This window comes from Harmonia axyridis, chromosome 1 (assembly GCF_914767665.1).
Source record: "Harmonia axyridis chromosome 1, icHarAxyr1.1, whole genome shotgun sequence".
NCBI lineage: Eukaryota > Metazoa > Arthropoda > Insecta > Coleoptera > Coccinellidae > Harmonia > Harmonia axyridis.
Genome location: NC_059501.1, coordinates 51,404,063 through 51,423,389, shown reverse-complemented (window position 1 = coordinate 51,423,389; position 19,327 = coordinate 51,404,063). Strand labels below are relative to the sequence as shown.

General features: G+C 31.8%; 2 protein-coding genes across 3 annotated transcripts in view; one reads left to right on the top strand and one right to left on the bottom strand.

Annotated features, from left to right (window-relative positions):
- The first annotated feature begins 1,242 nt into the window (after positions 1 to 1,242).
- LOC123688664 (ras-related protein Rab-8A) lies at positions 1,243 to 15,768 on the top strand. 2 transcript variants are annotated; one of them, XM_045627324.1, is made up of 5 exons: positions 1,243 to 1,475; positions 1,797 to 1,857; positions 1,912 to 2,257; positions 5,845 to 5,847; positions 14,070 to 15,768. In XM_045627324.1, the coding sequence occupies exons 1-5, from the start codon at positions 1,352 to 1,354 to the stop codon at positions 14,163 to 14,165; spliced, it is 630 nt and encodes a 209-aa protein (XP_045483280.1). In that variant the 5' UTR covers positions 1,243 to 1,351; the 3' UTR covers positions 14,166 to 15,768. The 2 variants fall into 2 exon arrangements, with proteins under 2 accessions (XP_045483280.1, XP_045483348.1); XM_045627392.1 differs by lacking the exon at positions 5,845 to 5,847 and having other exon boundaries at positions 1,246 to 1,475.
- LOC123687695 (N-acetylneuraminate lyase-like) overlaps positions 15,481 to 19,327 on the bottom strand; it is a 27,639-nt gene continuing 23,792 nt past the window's right edge. Inside the window, exon 9 of the mRNA XM_045627094.1 lies at positions 15,481 to 15,767. Within this exon, the coding sequence (XP_045483050.1) occupies positions 15,625 to 15,767 (143 nt within the window). The 3' untranslated portion in view covers positions 15,481 to 15,624. The remainder of the gene's footprint in view (positions 15,768 to 19,327) is intronic.

The window sequence follows — 19,327 nt, the reverse complement described above, 5'->3', positions numbered from 1 at the left end:
ATTCGACAGGCTGCACCAGTGCGAATTAATTCAAATTTTTGTCGAGCTAATTACATAATTAGCTCGAATTAATTCTGGTGCAGCCAGTCGAAAATACTATTTGTCTTGTCACTGTGCTATGTGCACTAGTGCAGTCTGGAATTATTCATAAAAAAACTAGTTGTTGATGCAATGCATGAACTTTTGAGAAAGCGAATTCTGAAACTAAAAATTCTAAGCTAACTCAAAACCAAGAATTCTAAATGTGTAATGAATTTGTCTGTACCGAGTACCAAAAAAAAAAAATTGTGTGTAGACCTTGTATTTTTTGCAATGGAATAATATGAGTTTTTATTCATGTTGATGTGTGTTTTTTTATAATGATCAATAAAACATCTTATTAAAGCTCTGTATTATTTAATTCAAAATGTAAAAAAATACATTTAAAGCAATCGACTGCACTAATTTTTTTTTGCGGAGTACAAATGTACCCCTCTCCGGCAAATACGTAACTTCCTTGATTTCCGTCATCGGAACTCGGAAGGTTAAACCTGAACCGATAGAGTTGAGATTTTGCGTGTATACATACAATAACCATTCAACGCTTCAATTTCAATTCAATTTCGTGTTGATAGCTTCCCAGAACCAAAGAAAACTCAAGCAGAATTATTCAATGATATACGACAGATACGACAGTGTTGAGGTTTTGCAAGTAAATATAAATTAACAATATTGAGCTTTTTCCTAATTTCATGTTGACCGCATCATGACAAAATAATAATAATAAACGATTCAAGAAGAATATTGGAAGATAAACCCATTATTTTGCTCATTACAGATTTGATGGGATTTTGCAAGTAAATATAAAATTTTGGATTGACGAGTCATCAGAATTATAAGAAATTGGGATAGTACCACAGACTAGGTACTTAGTCTTTGATATTACTAAACGAGAATTAGCATTCTAAGCATTCGTCATTAATGCGTCAATAATGCTCTTGGAGAGTGTATATCTAAAGGTGCAATTGGCCCATGGGCCATGAATAACGAACGCTCAAAGCCTCAAAAGCTCCTGACTTCTCATCAGTGCTTTCCTCATTTTTCAATTCCCATTCTAAATATTTTAGGTGCGGCTCTGGATCTATCGCGGTAATTTTCAGTGAATTCAGAGACACCAACATATTGTATGTTGTACTTCTCTAGAATCTCCTTATTCTAGGGATATTTCTACTGCAAACATTGCCCGATTGCCGGTCAATTGACGTTTAGAAAACTATTTGACATTTAAGGGAAGGGAAGGAAAGGAAAATTTAGAAAAGAGCATAGGACGAATAAAGGTTCGAAAAAAGAAATACAGTTGCTTTGGCGGAAAATGGCAAAAACTTATGATTATCTTTTTAAATTACTTCTTATTGGTGATTCAGGTGTAGGCAAAACTTGTGTTTTATTCCGATTTTCTGAAGATGCTTATAACACTACCTTTATTTCAACTATAGGTGAGTCACAATTTATTTTTTATGTCAAGAAATTCAAAGGTAATTGTAATCACATCAATTTTTTCTGAGATACTCTAATTCAGTACGTGGAATGATATTGAAATGTTACTATTTCAATATCATATTAACCACACCTCAATTTTCATTAGAATTTGAAGGAATTGAAAAATTATTCATTGTAACAACTTATTATTACATTAATTATTTGTTACGGTTTATAATTAATTCATATTTCTGTTACAATAATTTAACTTCTAATGTTTGTGATTCTTTGTGGATGGCCCTTAAAATATGCTTTTCAAGAATTAATTTTGTTTTTAGGTATTGATTTTAAAATTCGTACAATAGAACTTGATGGGAAAAAAATCAAGCTACAAATATGGTGAGAAATTGTTATTGTTTCATCTCAAGTTGTTCTTATCTATTCTATATGCAGGGATACAGCTGGACAAGAAAGATTCCGAACCATAACAACAGCTTATTATCGTGGAGCTATGGGAATTATGTTAGTATATGACATTACAAATGAAAAAAGTTTCGAGAATATTAAAAATTGGATAAGAAATATTGAGGAAAATGCATCTGCAGATGTTGAGAAAATGCTACTTGGAAATAAGTGTGAACTTGAAGAAAAGAGACAAGTTTCTAAAGAACGTGGAGAGCAGTTAGCAGTAGAATATGGAATCAAATTCATAGAAACTAGTGCTAAAGCTAGTATAAGAGTTGAAGAAGCTTTTTACACGTTAGCTAGGGACATAAAAGCTAAAATGGAAAAGAAATTGGTGAGTTTGATAAATAACACCATTTATTAAGTATTTCGAATTATTCTTTCAATTTTCTAAAGTAAGGATAAGATACATTTTGAACTTGAAAAAATAAGGAAATGACTAGTGTGAAGTCAAGGGCTATTAAGCGCGCTTGTTCATTTATGCGTCCATTCCACCCTTGGAAACCACATGACTGTATATCGGTACATTTACGGTCTTCGAGGGTGCAATTAACAACCCTTGGATGATCGAACACACAAAAGTTTCTGAATTCATCTCAGTGCTTTCCTCATATTTCTTTTGGTATTCTGCTTGAATTTTCTACAATTCTCATGGGATAATCAACACAAAATTCTGCATAAAACTTTCTTGCAAATTCTCAACTCAGTGGAATCTGAAATATACATTTTCCATATTCTGTTTCAATTTTCTACGGTCCATGACATTTTGCATGAAACATGAAATTGTTATTCATAATAATATATATACACAAAATCTCATCCTGATGGAAACTCTTTTTACAGAAATAATTTTTCTTTTTCAATATTCTCTTGAATTTTCAAAGGTTTTGGTAATTCGATCAGATCAAACTTTTGCAAGAACCTTGAAATTTTAATTTTTTGATCAAAATTCCGGATCACCTGGTGACGAAATGCCTCGCAATCACTAGCCAAAGCAAAATCCACTTTGGACAAGAAAGAAGTGGGGAAGTAGCCTCCTTGAAGCTATCACAGATCACAGAACTGGATTTTGTTAGAACTCTGGAACTGAAAGACAAGCTGTAGATCACGTAATGGCGAGAATAGCTCTGATGGGGACACAAAAGACCATCAGGACGCTATAGAACGAAACCCCCTCAAATTAAATCTTTATCTTATCAACACACAAAATCACAACACTGTTAGTTTTGTGCTCACCAACACATTGACAACAATTTTTTTTGTAATATTCTTCTTGAATTTTCTATGGTTCTGGTTGCTCCCTAACATTAAATTTTGCATGAAACTTGAAATTGTTGTATTGCTTCTAAGTGCAAATATTCATCTCAATCGAATTTACAGTTTTGAAATTTACGGAAAAACAAACTTCCAATTTACCGCCATATTTACAGAACCTCTAGTCGGATTATGCCCATTAAACAACTTAACCGTGGCATTTCAGATTCAGGTTACTAGCTCTTTTAGTTTGGGAGTTATCGTGTTATAGTCCAGACGGACATACTGAAATTTGACTACGAATTCATCATTTGTGAATGGAATCTTATCGTTTAAGACCATTCTTGGTTCAAAATTAAAAAATTGCAGGCATGATGTGAGAAGATCTGCTTGGAGAACGAGCACTCAAAAATGTATCTTATCTTTGTTGTTTTCTTTTAAATTTGATTAATTAGACAGATTTTAATTCGAGAATAGAAATGGAAGTTGAATTATGGAGATTTATTATTCTTGGTCATAGTATGTCTGAAATTTATTCAAAAAATATCTATATGTCTAAATTTGCATACATTGGATTGATGAAAGCAAAATGGTAAATCATGGATGGACAAGTTATCATTTAAGATTCCCTTTAATCTTATTGGATATTTTAAGGGTTATTTGCTTATTCATTCAAAATTTGAATAACTGAAATATAGGGTTATTATAAATTATTGTAATATCAAAGTTGGTTTTGGATTATTGTTTGTACTCGGTACTCACTAATCCATATACTTATTAGGACTATTGGTATTCTCGGAAACCTACCCAAGTTGAGAATATCCATAACTTTCATGTTCCTTTACTTAACACTAGTTATCTGCTTTTGTTTTTAAAGTTCCAAGTTCATTTATTCATTCATTCCCTTCTTCTAAACAGCAAAATTGGCTGGTCTCGGAGACAAAGTTTACATAATAGTTTTCAAACAACAATAATTCAATTAAAAAAAAAAATTAAACAAAAATTTAAATATACTATTGGAGTTCAAGATACTCAATTACCAAAAAAACGAGTTTTAACCCTGATCTAATGCAGGGTTATCAAATGGAATTCAAATGCACATTGCGTAAAAATTTGAAGTATTTCGATTTGAACTGAGAATCATAAACGTGAATTTGCTGTAATGACCAAATTATGATGATGACTATTGGCAGTCATCTCTTTAATGCTTGCTTGTAGCATGATTTATAGAAGCACAAATCTTGTGAAATTTATTATGTATTTACTACTAAAACTAAAAATTGGGAAGTAAAGGATGTTACTCCAGTTTTGAATTTTGGTTTATGATCCGACAGAAAACTAAACAATGAGTTCTAAGCAGGTGTTTATATCTTGTGCAAACAGCTAATAATAATATCAGCTATTTAATAATACTTCTCAATTTATGATAGTAAATGCACTCCAATATTTGTGTTTAAATTATTATGAAATAACAAATAACACCGTTTGAATGAGCTCAATATTCTTGAATTATAATTGAAGGTTAAGATTGTTTTGGTTCAAATGGGAAAAAGACCCTATTAGGTTTGTGAACTATCAAACTTGGATAGATGATCCACCAACTTGAATTGAGTTTTCAACTTCAAGTAAGTTTCCGAATACGCCAATAGCATCTCCTGACAGCTATGATTAGTTTATTGTTGATTTATGATCCCTCAGTTTGGAAAACCATAAAAATTAACGAAAAAGATAGGAAAACCTCAAATTTCTGAAGAAATTGTTAAAGATCTGAGAACAAGAGTCGAGAAAAATCTTCAAATGTTCTTCAAACAATAATATTTGCAGTCTGGTGTCCCCCTGTTTCCTTCCACAAAGTATACGAAACAAAAATTAAATTTATACTTTTACAAATTCACAATCGGTCAGCTACATTCTATGTGCAGTACAGTTATTGCAATAAGTTTCTAAAAAACCTCAACAAAACGAATTGTTGGAAATGACCTTTTTAAGTTATGATCCTGATGTGTTATGTCTTTTAGTTATGATCTTGGTTTAATTTGCTGAGGTGTGTGAATTGTTAAAATTATAGATTTTGGGGGTTTCATGATTATCACAATTTCATTGAAACATTGATAAAAACTGGTGTGGGGTAGTGGTCCTTGTTGTAGAATATATATGTGGTAGTTTTTTTATTAAAGATCAATGGTGAACAGGGTACAGAAGAAATTAGCTGGAACCATTTATAAATCAACTCGATGATGAAAAAATGCTCTAGCATATTTTTAAATTGATAGGCTCACTGCTCACATTGCTGGAATTTTATAATAACTGTGTTATAAGTCGAGGAGTCCTTCTTTCTTTTCAATCGCGGTCTCCATACTTGGCTCCCTCAGATTTTTGTATGTTTTCTTGTCAGAAACATTAAGCTTTCAAAATAAACTGATAGCCTTGATGAACTGCAAGGCGAAATACAGTGTGGTGTGGAAATATGGACAATATTGAAAACTTATTCGACAAAAAATAGAGAAGAATTCATTTATGCCTAGAGAATAATTTCATAGTTATTCAGTAAATTATGTTTTCTGTTGTTTTCTGTTTTATTAGCTACAATGGAACATTCAATTCAATAATTATGTCATATGAGTAGGAATGAAAAAAAAACTACTTTATCTAGTTATTGTAAATTAGAAGGTACCAATTTTTTGTTTTGTTTTCCTATTTATATTCATAATAGTGACTCAATCAAACATGCTATTCTTAATGCTGCCTATTTTTTTGCATTTATATTTTTTATTTCTACTGAAAACATAAACTAATCACAAAAATAAAGTTAATTTTTCATCTTATTCCAGAAGTTTTCAGAATTCAATATTATCAATGAGTATTCTCTTGCTTCAATCAAAATGAAATTAGGAGCATTCTTCCTCTCCAAAAAAAATAATATGACCAACTTCACTCTTTGGAATTTAAGATATCCATCTGAAAATTTCAGGACTTCTAACATTAATACAGTACGCTTTCAAATCTATTCATATAAATTCTTTCTGTCATCATGCTAATCAATGATTAATAGAAAATAATCAAATCAAATTTATTTAACAAATCATTACAAAACGAAAGGTAACAATTAATAGTCAATGGAAAGAAAAAATAGTGAAACTAACAGAATAGTATAAAAAAAAAAATTCAATAATTATTTTACTTGAATTCGTCTGACAGATATTCATCAACCGAGTAATAACACTTGGAGATCAGAAAGTACTTCAGGCGTTTTCCATAACATCTGCAGAATTTGATCTCGTCTGGGAGATGGTTGTACAATTTGATCGCTAAATAGTTTGTGGCTTTCTGTGCTTGTTTTATTCTGTGGTATGGTATGCATAGATCATTTCTCTTCTGTGGCGTACTGATCGAATTCGCCACTCATTATATATTTACTCTTGTTTTCATGAACATGAATCAAACAAGCATAAATGATCTGACAACAAAAGGTCAGTACCTCGTACTTTTTAAAATATTCTCTACAAGAAGTTGTGTTATTGATCCCTGCTAGTGTTCTTATAGCTCTCTTCTGTTTCATGAAAATTGCGTTCGATTCAGGCGCATCAACACAAATTAGTATGCCATAAGATAAAGAGCTAAGGAATAGTGCAAAGTAGATATCTCTCAGAACAACCTCACTGGTTAGTCGTTTTAATCTGTTAATGAGGAATATAACTGATGATAACTTTTTGGTAAGATTCTCTATATGGTTGTTAAATTTAAAATTATTCTGAATTTGAATACCTAGGAATTTCGCACTCTAGATGTCACGCGATCCTGACCTACCTCCTATTTTCAAGATGTTCGTTTTTGCTACATTCAACTGGAGACTGTTTGAACTAAACCAACTTTCTGCTTTTCTTAGTGTGATTTCTGTCTTTGTCCTTACGGATTTTTTGGAAATATTTAAGAAGGAAGTGTCATCTGCGTAGTTACAGACATAATCGCAAGGGATGTTATTTGGAAGGTCGTTAATATATATTATAAATAGTAGTGGTCCTAATATAAAACCCTGAGGTATTCCTTTACCGATCTTCATCCAGGATGTTTATTTTTCTTTCAACTGTACCTGTTGCTGCCTACCCTGCATAAATGAAGCAAGTAATCTGAGTGGTGGCCCTCGAACTCCATAATATTCAAGTTTACTAAGCAGAATTTCGTGAGAAACATTATCGAAAGCCTTGGAAAGGTCACATAAACTAAGCTCTACCTCATTACCCTTATAAGTTATTTTTTCAATAACTTCAACTAGAGCTGTAATAGTTGATCATTTATTTCTATATCCGTGTTGTTGATCCGTGAGTAAGTTGTTCAATTCGAAGTATTCCATCAATCTCGTTCGAATTAGGCTTTCTATTATTTTTGATATTGTTGGAAGAATTGATATTGGTCTGTAATTATTCGGTACACTCTTATCTCCCATATGTTTATAAACTGGGACCACTTTCGCTAACTTCATTGAATCTGGGAAAACACCTTCTTCAAAACACATGCTTGCAATACATGTGAGAGGATCCACTATATAATCCATAAGTTCCTTCAACACAAAGGTAGATAAACCATATGTGTCACAAGTGGATTTTCCATGCAGATATTGTATTATCTTTTTCATCTCATCCGATGTTGTGGGTTTTAAAAAGAATGACTTATAACTTTTCATTTTTACATTTTTCAGGAATTTTGCAGATTCATTTTGGTCAATTTTAAGTATTGTATCATTTATTTTCTTGAGAAACTTGAGATATTTCTCTGGATCGAGAACTATATCTTCGTGACATTTCTTCCTTAGAGAATTCACAACTTGCCAGGCTTGTTTCTGTTTGTTGTTTGATTGTAATGTCTTCATTGAGTAATATTCCTTTTTAGCTTTCTCTAATGAAATTCTGTAGTGCGTTCTGTAATTCCTGTACATTTTAACTGCTTCGTTTTCTTTTTGAACTTGAATTTTTATTTGCAGAGCATCCAGTTTATTTTTTATTATCTTTAGTTCTTCTGTATACCATGATTGGTTTTTAGACTTTTTAGATGTGTTTACTTTCTTTTTTACAACTGGACAAAACATATTGAAGGCTGTTATGATTTGTGTGTGGAAATTATCAAATATTTGATTAGGAGTTCCCATTCTGTACTTGGCATCCATCCAATTGATCTAACTCAGGTAGTCTGTAAGCCTAGAAATGTTACCAGCAGATATATTCCGCACATATTTAATTGCTTTGTTATTCGTATCTGAAACAAAAGTGCTAAACTCAACTTTCTAGGTTAGATGGTCAGAAATATGTGGATTGAATGTACTTGTATGAATTATATTTGAATCATAGTTACAGAAAATATTGCAAGTCGACGATTGACAGGTAATTCTCGATGGTTGTCGGAACAATGGTGTAAATCCGAACTCCTTCATTAGGTTTAAAAATCTTTCAGAATATTTAGTGGGCTTCAGAAGATAAATGTTAAAATCACCCCCAATGAAAATGATCTGATGTTTATCATTTCTATTCAGGAAGGTCAAACATTCTAGCAACTTGCAGAAAAATCGTTCAAGGTCATCCCTAGAGCACGAGGGAGCTCTTTATATAGCGATCACAAGTACTTGTAGTCTTTTAATTTTTACACCTGTTATTTCGAAATTCATTTCTTCTCCATATTGTTTCAGTTCTTCAATTGTTTCTTTTTCATGTGTGTCTCTGGTTATGATAGCATATGGTTCTTCTGGCATCCAAGTTTCTGTTAATATTGCAAAATCCACTGAGTTTTCCACGAGAAATCCTTCTAACAGCTCAGTCTTATTTCTAACAGAACGACAATTCAAGTTAGTTAACCTATATTTAAATTTTCTCGTCATATCGTCGGAAAAAGCGAAATCTCTTAATAACAACCCCAACAGGCCACGTTTCAGGTTTATTCAGATCATCCAATAATCTAAAGTCTGCTCCAACCCTGAAGGCAATACTGGAAGAATTTTCTTTGCCTTGTATTTTATCAATTATAAATTCCTCATCCTGAAACTTTTGGCATAAATGATTTCGTATATGCTCGCATTCGACTTCTGGTTTAATTCTACTTATATGTAACCAAGCCCTTTTTGTGGCAGCAGCAAAACTAACACAAGCATTCGATGAATCCATCAACTCACTCGAACCGACTATCTTGACATCCTTTCTCTTCCTTTCTTTTGATTTATTGACTTCACCTCTATTTTTTACCAACTGAAATCCAACATTTGAACAGGGTAGATCTAGATTTGCAGTATCTTTTGTACCATCAACATCATTCCTATCTTTCCCTCCTCGCTTAGAAATTCCTTCAACCTCGGCAATAGTGTTAACAACCTTGTCGATAGAAGATGCGGTTGAGAGGTTTTTTATTGCTTTTGTATTATTTACTTTTGAATTACTTTTTTTATTACTTTTCTGTAGTAATGTAATGATTAATTTCTGATCAATAATTCTCTCTTCTAACTGAGTTACCAGTTTCAGAAGTACCTCATTTCCTTCGGATTTTTCTAGGTTAGGTCTTTGTTTATCTTCATCTAAATGTAGTGTCACCATTTCTTTAGTTTTTTCGAATGAAACCGCACTTATTCCTGTTACACTTTCGAAACTAATTCCTTTATCTATAATAATCGAAACTAATTGTTCTTTATTCATTCTATTTAGTTGAGTAGAGAGAAACGCAGTGTTTTCTTCACCCGCCATTTAAAAAAAAAAAAATGTACTGCTCTACTGATCTGCATTACAAGTACAGTTTTCTATCTATTGCCTAAGTTTGATCCAAATCATATTTCAACTCGTATATACAAAGAGCATCATCATTCATTTAGTCTTTGAGAATGGATTACCTACAAAAATTAAGAATTAGTTGAACAGCATGCATACAGCTATTAGTATTATGATTTACCTCTTTAAAATGCTCTATTGGTTTCTTGAGACCAGAATATATTAAAACCTCATTATTTGTATGTTCCATTATACATATATGTTGTGAATTCACTCTTTATTTCAATCAATCAGTTCACCAAGAGGATCATTAAGATTATATTGGAAATATTTGAACCTCTTGAAAATGTCGAAAATTGAATAAGATCTAATGAATAAATCAATAACATTGTTGTTATCTTAATATTTAAGAAAAACCTCATTGAAAAGATGCTGCATAATCCTTCAAAAACTAAATGAGAATACACCCCAATATTTTTGTTTATTTCCCAATACAAATTCCACAGATCTATGACTGTTTATTAAATAGATCTTGAATAAAATCTCACCAAAGATTTTGGGGGTCACATTTGGTTATGAATCTTAGGAATAATTACAACTTATCTGTCTGATGGTCACAATTTACCTTTTGATGAATTCTTCTTCTTCTTCCAATGCATATCCATTAATGGATGTTTGCGATAACATTTTCCATTTGTTCTTTATTTCTGGCGGTGTGTATCAATGACTGTACATCGCGTAGTCCTGTCCATTGCCTGATGTTTCGCAGCCAATACATTTTCTTCCGTCCGATTCCTCTCCGACCTTCGATCTTGCCTTCAATTAACAAATTCAAGAACTGATATTTCGTGTTTCGAATTATATGCCCCAGATATGCTGTTTTCCTCTTTTTGATCACCTCAAACAGATCACGTTGTTTGTTAACACGTCTAAGAACTTCCCCATTTGTCATCCTAGCCGTCCACGGCACCTTAAGTATTCTGCGGTATAGCCACATTTCGAAAGCCTCCAATTTGTTTACTGTGCTCGCCTTCAATGTCCAACCCTCCATACCATAAAGAAGCACCGACCAAACGTAGCACTTTAGGAGTCTTAGTCTTAGGTTCAGGTCAAAATCAGAACAGGTAAGCACTCTTCGAAGCCTCAGGAATGCCTGCCGGGCTTGTTCTATGCGACATTTCACTTCCTTATCTGATGTCCAGTCTTCACAAAGCCAGACGCCCAAATATTAAAATTTTTCTACTCTCCCTATGGTCCTTGTGTCAAATGAATGATGAATTACAGAAGTTGAATTCACCAAAATATTAGTTAATAATTTTCATATTTTGAATAGTTTATTAGTTTGAACTTTTTATTTTTACACTAATTTTGGGAGGCCATTAGACAATCTCTTTTGTGCATTCTGGATATGATTCCTTGTGGATAATTCTTTTCAAGAACATTAAATATTTCATGAGATATGAATAAATCAATTCTCTCTGGCTGTCTGCATTCTGAACGATAACATGAATTGAAATTGTTTGAGTTTGAAATGCATGATGGTTTATGAGTTATACAAATATTATTTATGTTTTTTGATACTTGAAAAATACCCATCTGATCAAATTGAAATTTAGAAATCAGCTGTGAAATACCATTTGACAATTTAGTGTGGTTATTCCACATACTGAACAGACCAAAGAAGGGTTCATGCAAGCAGTTTAAATAGTTACAGAGAAATTTTCAGAATGGTGGAAAAGGAGGTATTTCATTCGATTTTTGGTTACGAAAAAATTCAAAACCGGGTTGACATTTTTTCTATAGTTATTCCAACAGTTACGATATTCCTTAATACAAGAGAATTTGAATATTGGCAATCCATTCTGATATTTTCATATCCCATTTACCATTATGTTAAAATAAAGCTTAATTGTTATTCAAAATATTATATTTGATGACATTATTAATTACTTTGTTTTTACGCTCCTGTATGACTCAAAGAAGGTAAAATATTTTTTTTAATTGGCATGTTAACCTGCTCTATTTTGCATGTATTTTTTTATCTGAAGTGGTTTTTATTTCACAAAGTCTTAATAATAATAATTGCTGTATTTCAATAATTTTTAGTATACATGTTAGATTGAACTAAACAATCAAAATTTGAAAATAATGAAATACAATAGAAGTGCATAATGGGTTGTGCCCATGCACTCAACTCCTCACTAACCATACTCTAAAGGTTCCCCCTGGAGAATCTCTTTATATTTTACATGTAGATGGTGACAGTGCCATATGTTTTCGAAATGGAGGGACTGAATATCTTTCAGATATTTCAATAGAGTGAATGAAGTGAGAACTGGTTCCTACACATTAGCACCATTGAAGCTTATAAGAATAGTTACCCTTCTGTCATAAGTCGTTCCTACTATGCTTGGAATGTAATGTCCTTCGATAGTTCAGACTTGAACTCAAATAAAATAGAGCTCTTCACAACATAAGCATGCTTTTCTAGAGCAAATTGAGGATTTCTGTATCATACATTTTGCTTTATCAATGGCTTTTGGGTGTTGCATTCTCAAGTAGGAAGACAGTTGTTCTTCATTGATACATATACTTCCATTTATGATCGAGTTTACACAAGATGGGGAACAGTGAACAACCTCCTAGACATATTGAAAGAAAATATGTATGCAAAATAGCAATGGATCCTGTTTTTTTTTTCTATGAAGAGATCGCCAGTTTTGAAGATTATCAAATTTCAACAATCATTGATTTGCCATTTGCCTCGGCGCATAAAAAACCACTCAACACAGATTTGTATTTGTAAAATGAAGTAAAGAATTGTTTGGATATGTTTTGCTTTGCAGTTCTGAACATTTAATAATTGTTTTCATAATTGCATGAAGCTTGAAACTGTTATTCTACATCTGAATTATAAATTTCATCTTGAACTTATAGGTAGTTTTGAAGTGATCAGATAAACAAAATTTTGATTCACTTTTTCAAAAGAGAAAGATGTAGGAATATCGTGCATCTATTGAATTTGAGAATTATCTACACAGAGTGATTCATATATTGTCCTAAAAATTGTGAACAAAATATGATCATAACTTTCGATTTCCAAATTACATCCCTATTTTTTTTAAAATTGTGTTGGATTCTATGGAAAAAAATAAGGGTAGTGTTCAAACATGACTATTCGCCCAAATTCGAAAGTTATTCGAGATTTAATGAATTTATGTTAATTTAGGGTCAATTTCATCCAATCTGTTTCTTGGGTGCGTTTCAGAGCAATATTCTATAAGGATACAAATTAAAATATGTAATTATTTCACAATGTGACAGGTGTATTCATTATTGAAGGTAGTAGAATATAATTTCACGAAATGAATTCCCGCTATTCAAATGAAGAAATTCTGGATCTATTCCATATTCACGGTAAATGCAACAGAGTTGATTGTAGAACATTTACCTCCGATTAACTAGAAGATATTTCAGAAGTATGTTGGAAACTTTCTAAGTTTTGGACAGTTAAAGCAGGTTTAAGCACTCTAATACTCTCTTATCAAAAGTTATAAGCCTCGCAAATACGGGAATTCATTGTGAACTGCCCTGTATATAATATAACTCATTAAGTTTGTTCATCTTGGCTGGCTGACAGAAACAATGACGATCAGAATATGCATGCAGTGGAACCAAACATGCTCGTTACCATTTTTTATCTGTATGTCTTTCTTTCGAAAGTTGAGTAACTGTAGATTTACTGAATTAAATTTGATACATATTTTTTAACGGTGAGCCTAATATAACCTGATTGTTTGGGATTTCTCTTCCATAGAATACATACTGAAATTGTAGTAACCACATTCTAACTCACAGACTTTTCACAAGCGCTTAACTGACGTTTAGACAATGATGCTGTCATCTTCTGAAACTATAAATCGAAACATTTGTTCATTGCTTGTGGAGAGTTGTCATTACAATTTAAGGAAAATATGTCCACTCAAAACTCGAAAACATTCACATAGTGCACATCATACAATATAAAAAACAATACATCCATAATAAAAAACCACATACAATCTGAATAATTTCTTTATGTGTGTATATGTATCGATTTATTGCAATTTGTTCTTAATTGAGTGTGGCTGATCCCTTATTATTTTTGAATAGGAGGCAAGTAATCCACCAAAAGGCGGGCATCAACTCAGAGCAACGGAGCCACAACGAAAGCCCACTAATTGGCTCTCACGATGCACCTTATTGTGACCATTTAGAATGTTCGAAGGAGAATATTTCTTCCAATGTTCCACATCTACAGTTTCATCATTTGCATAAAACCGAAATATTTTTTCAAAAAATGAAAAAAAAGTCATCATCAGAACTCTAAAATGATAATTTATTAGTTTAAGATCGGATTGTGTGTTTTTCGCAGAGTTTAAGGTACATTAGAATTCCAGTAAATAATTTATCTGTCATCAAATGGAAAGATATTGGTGTTTAACATCTTTTGGAGTGCAATTTAAATTTTCTAGTTCTTTTTGAAACATGCCTATTTATATTGGAAGTTTGAAAAAATGTCTGCAAAATATTTGAAATATATTATACTATACCAGATTTTTATAAGTTGGTTGTGCAAACATTTGTTGTCATAATTTACTGTACTCTAATATTTGAAATTCTTATGTAAAGAAAGTGGTATGCCAATTTGAATATATATGATAATTTAATGTGATTTGAGAATCGATAAAAGAGCACAACCTATACTTAAATTTCCTGTCTCAGATGAACTCAATTTGATTACCTCAAAATTAAAAATGTCTAGTTGGAGGAATGAACGCCTATTGTTCTTGTAACTGAAAAAAAATTGAAATGGTAGTAGAATGCTTGTGATCTGTAACAGGATATATTTCAGTATAAATTGTGCTTTGCTTTCTATGAAGTAGATAATACAAACATATTTATATTCTGTGTGCACATTATTTGACACTCATTTTAACTCCTATTTAGAAAATAATCAAAGGAAGGCTCGGTGAAAATCATTAGGATTAATTTTCAAAGGTGGTCTTCTAGTTATAAGCAATTATTGTTGAAAAAAAATTGATTATATATCCAAAAAATTTTTATTCAATAGATTTGGTCCTGATTTCATGAAAATTCATTATATATGAACTGAAACAGATTAATTTCTACAAATATGAATATATTTGTGAAAATTAATTTGTTTCATTTCAATTATATTCAAAATTATTTTTGTTCATATCTAGTGGAAATGTCTGATATTAAGTTACATAATTTTTATACATGAAGCTTTATTTATGAATTCAACCATCTTTAGTTAGAGTTCAACTAGCTGACTGGATAGTTTTAGTATGACAAAATTGTATTCGACCCAACAGAGTAATAGTTTTTATACATTTTTATAAATTTCATGCTTTTGGACATCAAAATTGACAGCACATAAATATGTATCAGAATTTAAGTTGGTCAGCTTTTTGTAAATAAAAATATTTAATTTTAAAAATTTTCTTCTATTTTCCTATAGGTTCAGTGCTAGAATAATTGTTTTTCAGGAGAAAAAATATTACATGTGAAAACATTTTATTGAAATGATGAATAAAAGATATCATAAAATCAACAGAAAATGCTCACATAAGAAACAAGGTGATATTCAAAAGTTAAAACATATATATATTACAATCAAAAATAAAAAATGATTTGTTTTCGTTCATACTAGACCCATTTCATGTAGTTCGTTCTTCATTTTCTCCAAATTTCCCTCCCATATGGCTTCTAAAGGTTCACGGGTTGGTCCTAGGGGAAGTTTAGAAACAATACACATTGCAGCTTTTAGAGCAGGAACCGTATCACCTGAAAATAAAAGATGGTTATCACATTCAATTTTTCATTAACCAACAATCAAATATTTTACAATAGAGATCACAATGTATTTAATGGATACTAACATGTATTCTTCATAAGTTTTAGAAATAAAGGACACTTTTATAAAACTTCATTTCAAATATTTTCAAATACAAACCACAAGAACTTACGTTATAAGTCTGAATAAAGAAAACTATTATAATTTTATTCATTCATTACCAAGTGTCAGCCATTTCTATTTATTATATTTCGCGCTGTACGTCGCTTAGGCTGAAAAACACAGAAGATTTTTCTAATTGACGTGGGAATCTACTTTTTCGAGGTGTCTGTGGAGGAAGTAGTAAGGTTTTTGTCCGCTGGGTGGAGCATCGCAGTAATCAAACTGCTTTGCATCTGCCAGCGTTCAATAAGGTACCTGCTCTTTCGTTTGTTCGTCATCTTGGGTTGAGTTATGCGGTACTGATGATTCCTAACAAGGGTGAAACCGGTATATCGCTACTCTCCTTCGATGGCGTGCATACTCCTTGGGTAACTTTTGATTTTGATTCCTACGTAATAACGTGGAAATATTCTGTTTCGACAATGGTTATGTGGATGGCATTTTGCCGAAACATTAACCAGATAAGTAATATCTTAAGGTATTTATACACTTGGAAATCGTACTTCTTTTTCTTCATTCATTACCAAGTGTCAGCCATTTTTATTTATTAAATCAAAATGAACCTTCTATATGAAGGCTGTCCAAATATGAAATTGGATAAATGATGAAACATGGGCATGAAAAGTTATTCCATTTTTCCCAAAATTTCTGCAAATTCGAATGATTTTCAAAATTAAATATTCAGAAAATTTTTTACCAATTTTCATTTCATTTGAAGTTTCCAATTTTAGGAGATGGGATTTTAAAAGTATATAGTATTCTTTTGTTCGAGTGCTTTTTTTAGAACAAGGAAGCAATGTTGGAGTACATGATAATTACCAGGAAAAAACTCTCACTTACATCATCCAAAGCACATATTGAGATTACGTGAGAAAGATCCTCCTTATAACTGAATCAGTATTTATAATCATTTGCCAAATAGTTTCAAAATTATGAAAAATTTCACTCATTTCGGGTAATTTAAAAGAAAAAAAGAGATGATTAATATAGAACGATACTCAATGTCAAACTATTGTAATTAAAAGTTTGGTATGGTATTACATGGAAATGAAATGAAAATCCTTTAAATGTTTTTATTCGTTGTACATAGTTTGAAATGAAGATGTTCATCTATCTATCTTGACTAGATAATATAGAGGGGGTTTCAATTTCGACTGCTCATTAAACGTTTCAGGAGAACGGGGCCTATTTGGAATTTGAAAATTAGGAGTATGATATTATTCACGATTCCATATTTAGCTAGAATATTTCCGAAGCTTCGGCACTTCCGGTTAAAACGTGCCTTCATTTGAATTCGTGGTGAAGAGTGCTGTGGAGAAATTAGAGTTGATTTGCTGTGATTACAAGTAGCGCTCAGTTTGTACCATATATAGTTCCCATATTCGAAGTATGTAAACAAATGTGAGTGATATCATAGCTGTTGCATTTTCCCTATTTGAACCAATAAAAATGATGTTATAAATATTCTTGCCAATATAAACTGTTCTCTGCTGCCACACAGCACCGCACTGTATAAGGATGTAAGGGAACAGGGTATAAAGGATTGAAATGGAACAAATCCTAATATATTTAAAATGTCCGTGAATGTAATCAAAACCGTTTCATTAAACACCGAAAACTTTAACTAACAAACTTTAACTTTTCTTTCCGACAACCGATACATCTCATTACTTCTGACAAAACATACGTCTCGATTCTCGATTTCCCAGAATCCGCGACGTTGCCAAAACTTAAGAGGGAATGGTACCACTTGACTGGTCAGTTCAAAACTTAAAGGGGAATAACTATTCTTGCAGATCACCGATTTGTATGGGGTTTTCTGATAATTTCTTCAAACAATGATCTGAAAGGCAGGGACGGGCAATTTTTAATTTGCGAATGAAAAAACAAAAAAAAATGTTGGTAACTTTTCGTTTTCCGCAAAGGAATTGATGATATGGATGAAAGGGCTTATCACTGATTTATTTTAAAATTATTCGTAAAAAAAATCTATAGAAAAACATTTCAAAAGAGCTGAAATCACTTCGTAATGAAAAAGAATAATCGACCGTCGTATAGTGCTGCCCCTACTGTATAAATTCGCAACGAATCACCAGATTCTTCAATACTACCTACAATTTGATAATTCCGGCAACGTTGCTGCGTTATGAATCAGTTCTCAGTTAGAGTCGTAAACAGTATTATGTGAATAGAAAGATTTCCAGCTTGTTCGTTTCTTTTCGAAAGCTTGAAGGTATGAACAGATCGACGCGGGACTTCGGGAACGGGAGCGATGCGTTCAGCGGGCAGATTGCAAAAATAATGAGACACGATTATTAGTATGAATCTAAAATTATGTATGAAAATGACAGTTTTTCGGAGGAAGAAGTTTTACTGCTCAAAGCCGTTGATTTCCATCCCACAAAAGTTTCTTTCCCGCTCCCGCAGTCACGCGTCGGTCTGTTCATACCTTTATTCAGTTTAGTTAGCTGTCAATTCTTTTCGATATGGGTAACAAGAGATTCAAGGATTTATTTATTCTGATCCTATTACTTGCTTCTTGGGAGTATCATGTAAAAATATCAAATTTGATTTCTACAGGAAAACAAGAATAATCTTATTAGTTCATGGTCATTCTTATGATGATACTATTAGTTTTTTAATCATGCATAATCTGTTTTGTAAATATTCATTCAATACCAATTCATCTTTCAGTGTATGGGAAAGAGATTATGTTCATGCACAACATGAAATAACATTTCAGTTGAAATGGTAGATAATTATATGGTAATATTGAAGTTCAGTACTAAGATGTTACGATGTGAGTCAATTTCTGAACATGAGAATTTTTTGAAATTTGAGAACCTTTTATTGCCTTCAAAATAAATGGATCGTAATTCTGAGCAAGGAGAATCAATGCGATATTGCGAAATAACAACTGATTTTTGTACGAAGTCAATTTCTGAAAATGAGAATTTTCAAAAAAGATTTTAGTCCTTTTTTTGCCTTCCAAATTAATGGATCGTGATCCTGAGTATGAAAGATCAATAAGTGATATAAGAACTGATTTTTTACCAAATTTCATGTTTATAGTTTTCATATTTTCCGAGAATAATCTCATTAGTACGTGGTCATTCTAATAATTATGACAACTATTAGTTTTTTTAATCATGTAAATTTGTTTCGTAGATATTCAGTCAATCCCAATTTATCTTTCAGTGTATGGAAATGTGATTATTTTTATGCACAACAAGAATTAATATTTCAGTTGAACTGGTTGGTAATTATAGGGGAATATTGAAGGTCAGTACTAAGATGTTATTATTGTTTAGAAATTTCTTGATTCTGCATAGTTAATTTCTGAAAATGAGATTAGAGTCCTTTTTTTCTCTTCAAAATTGTTGGATCG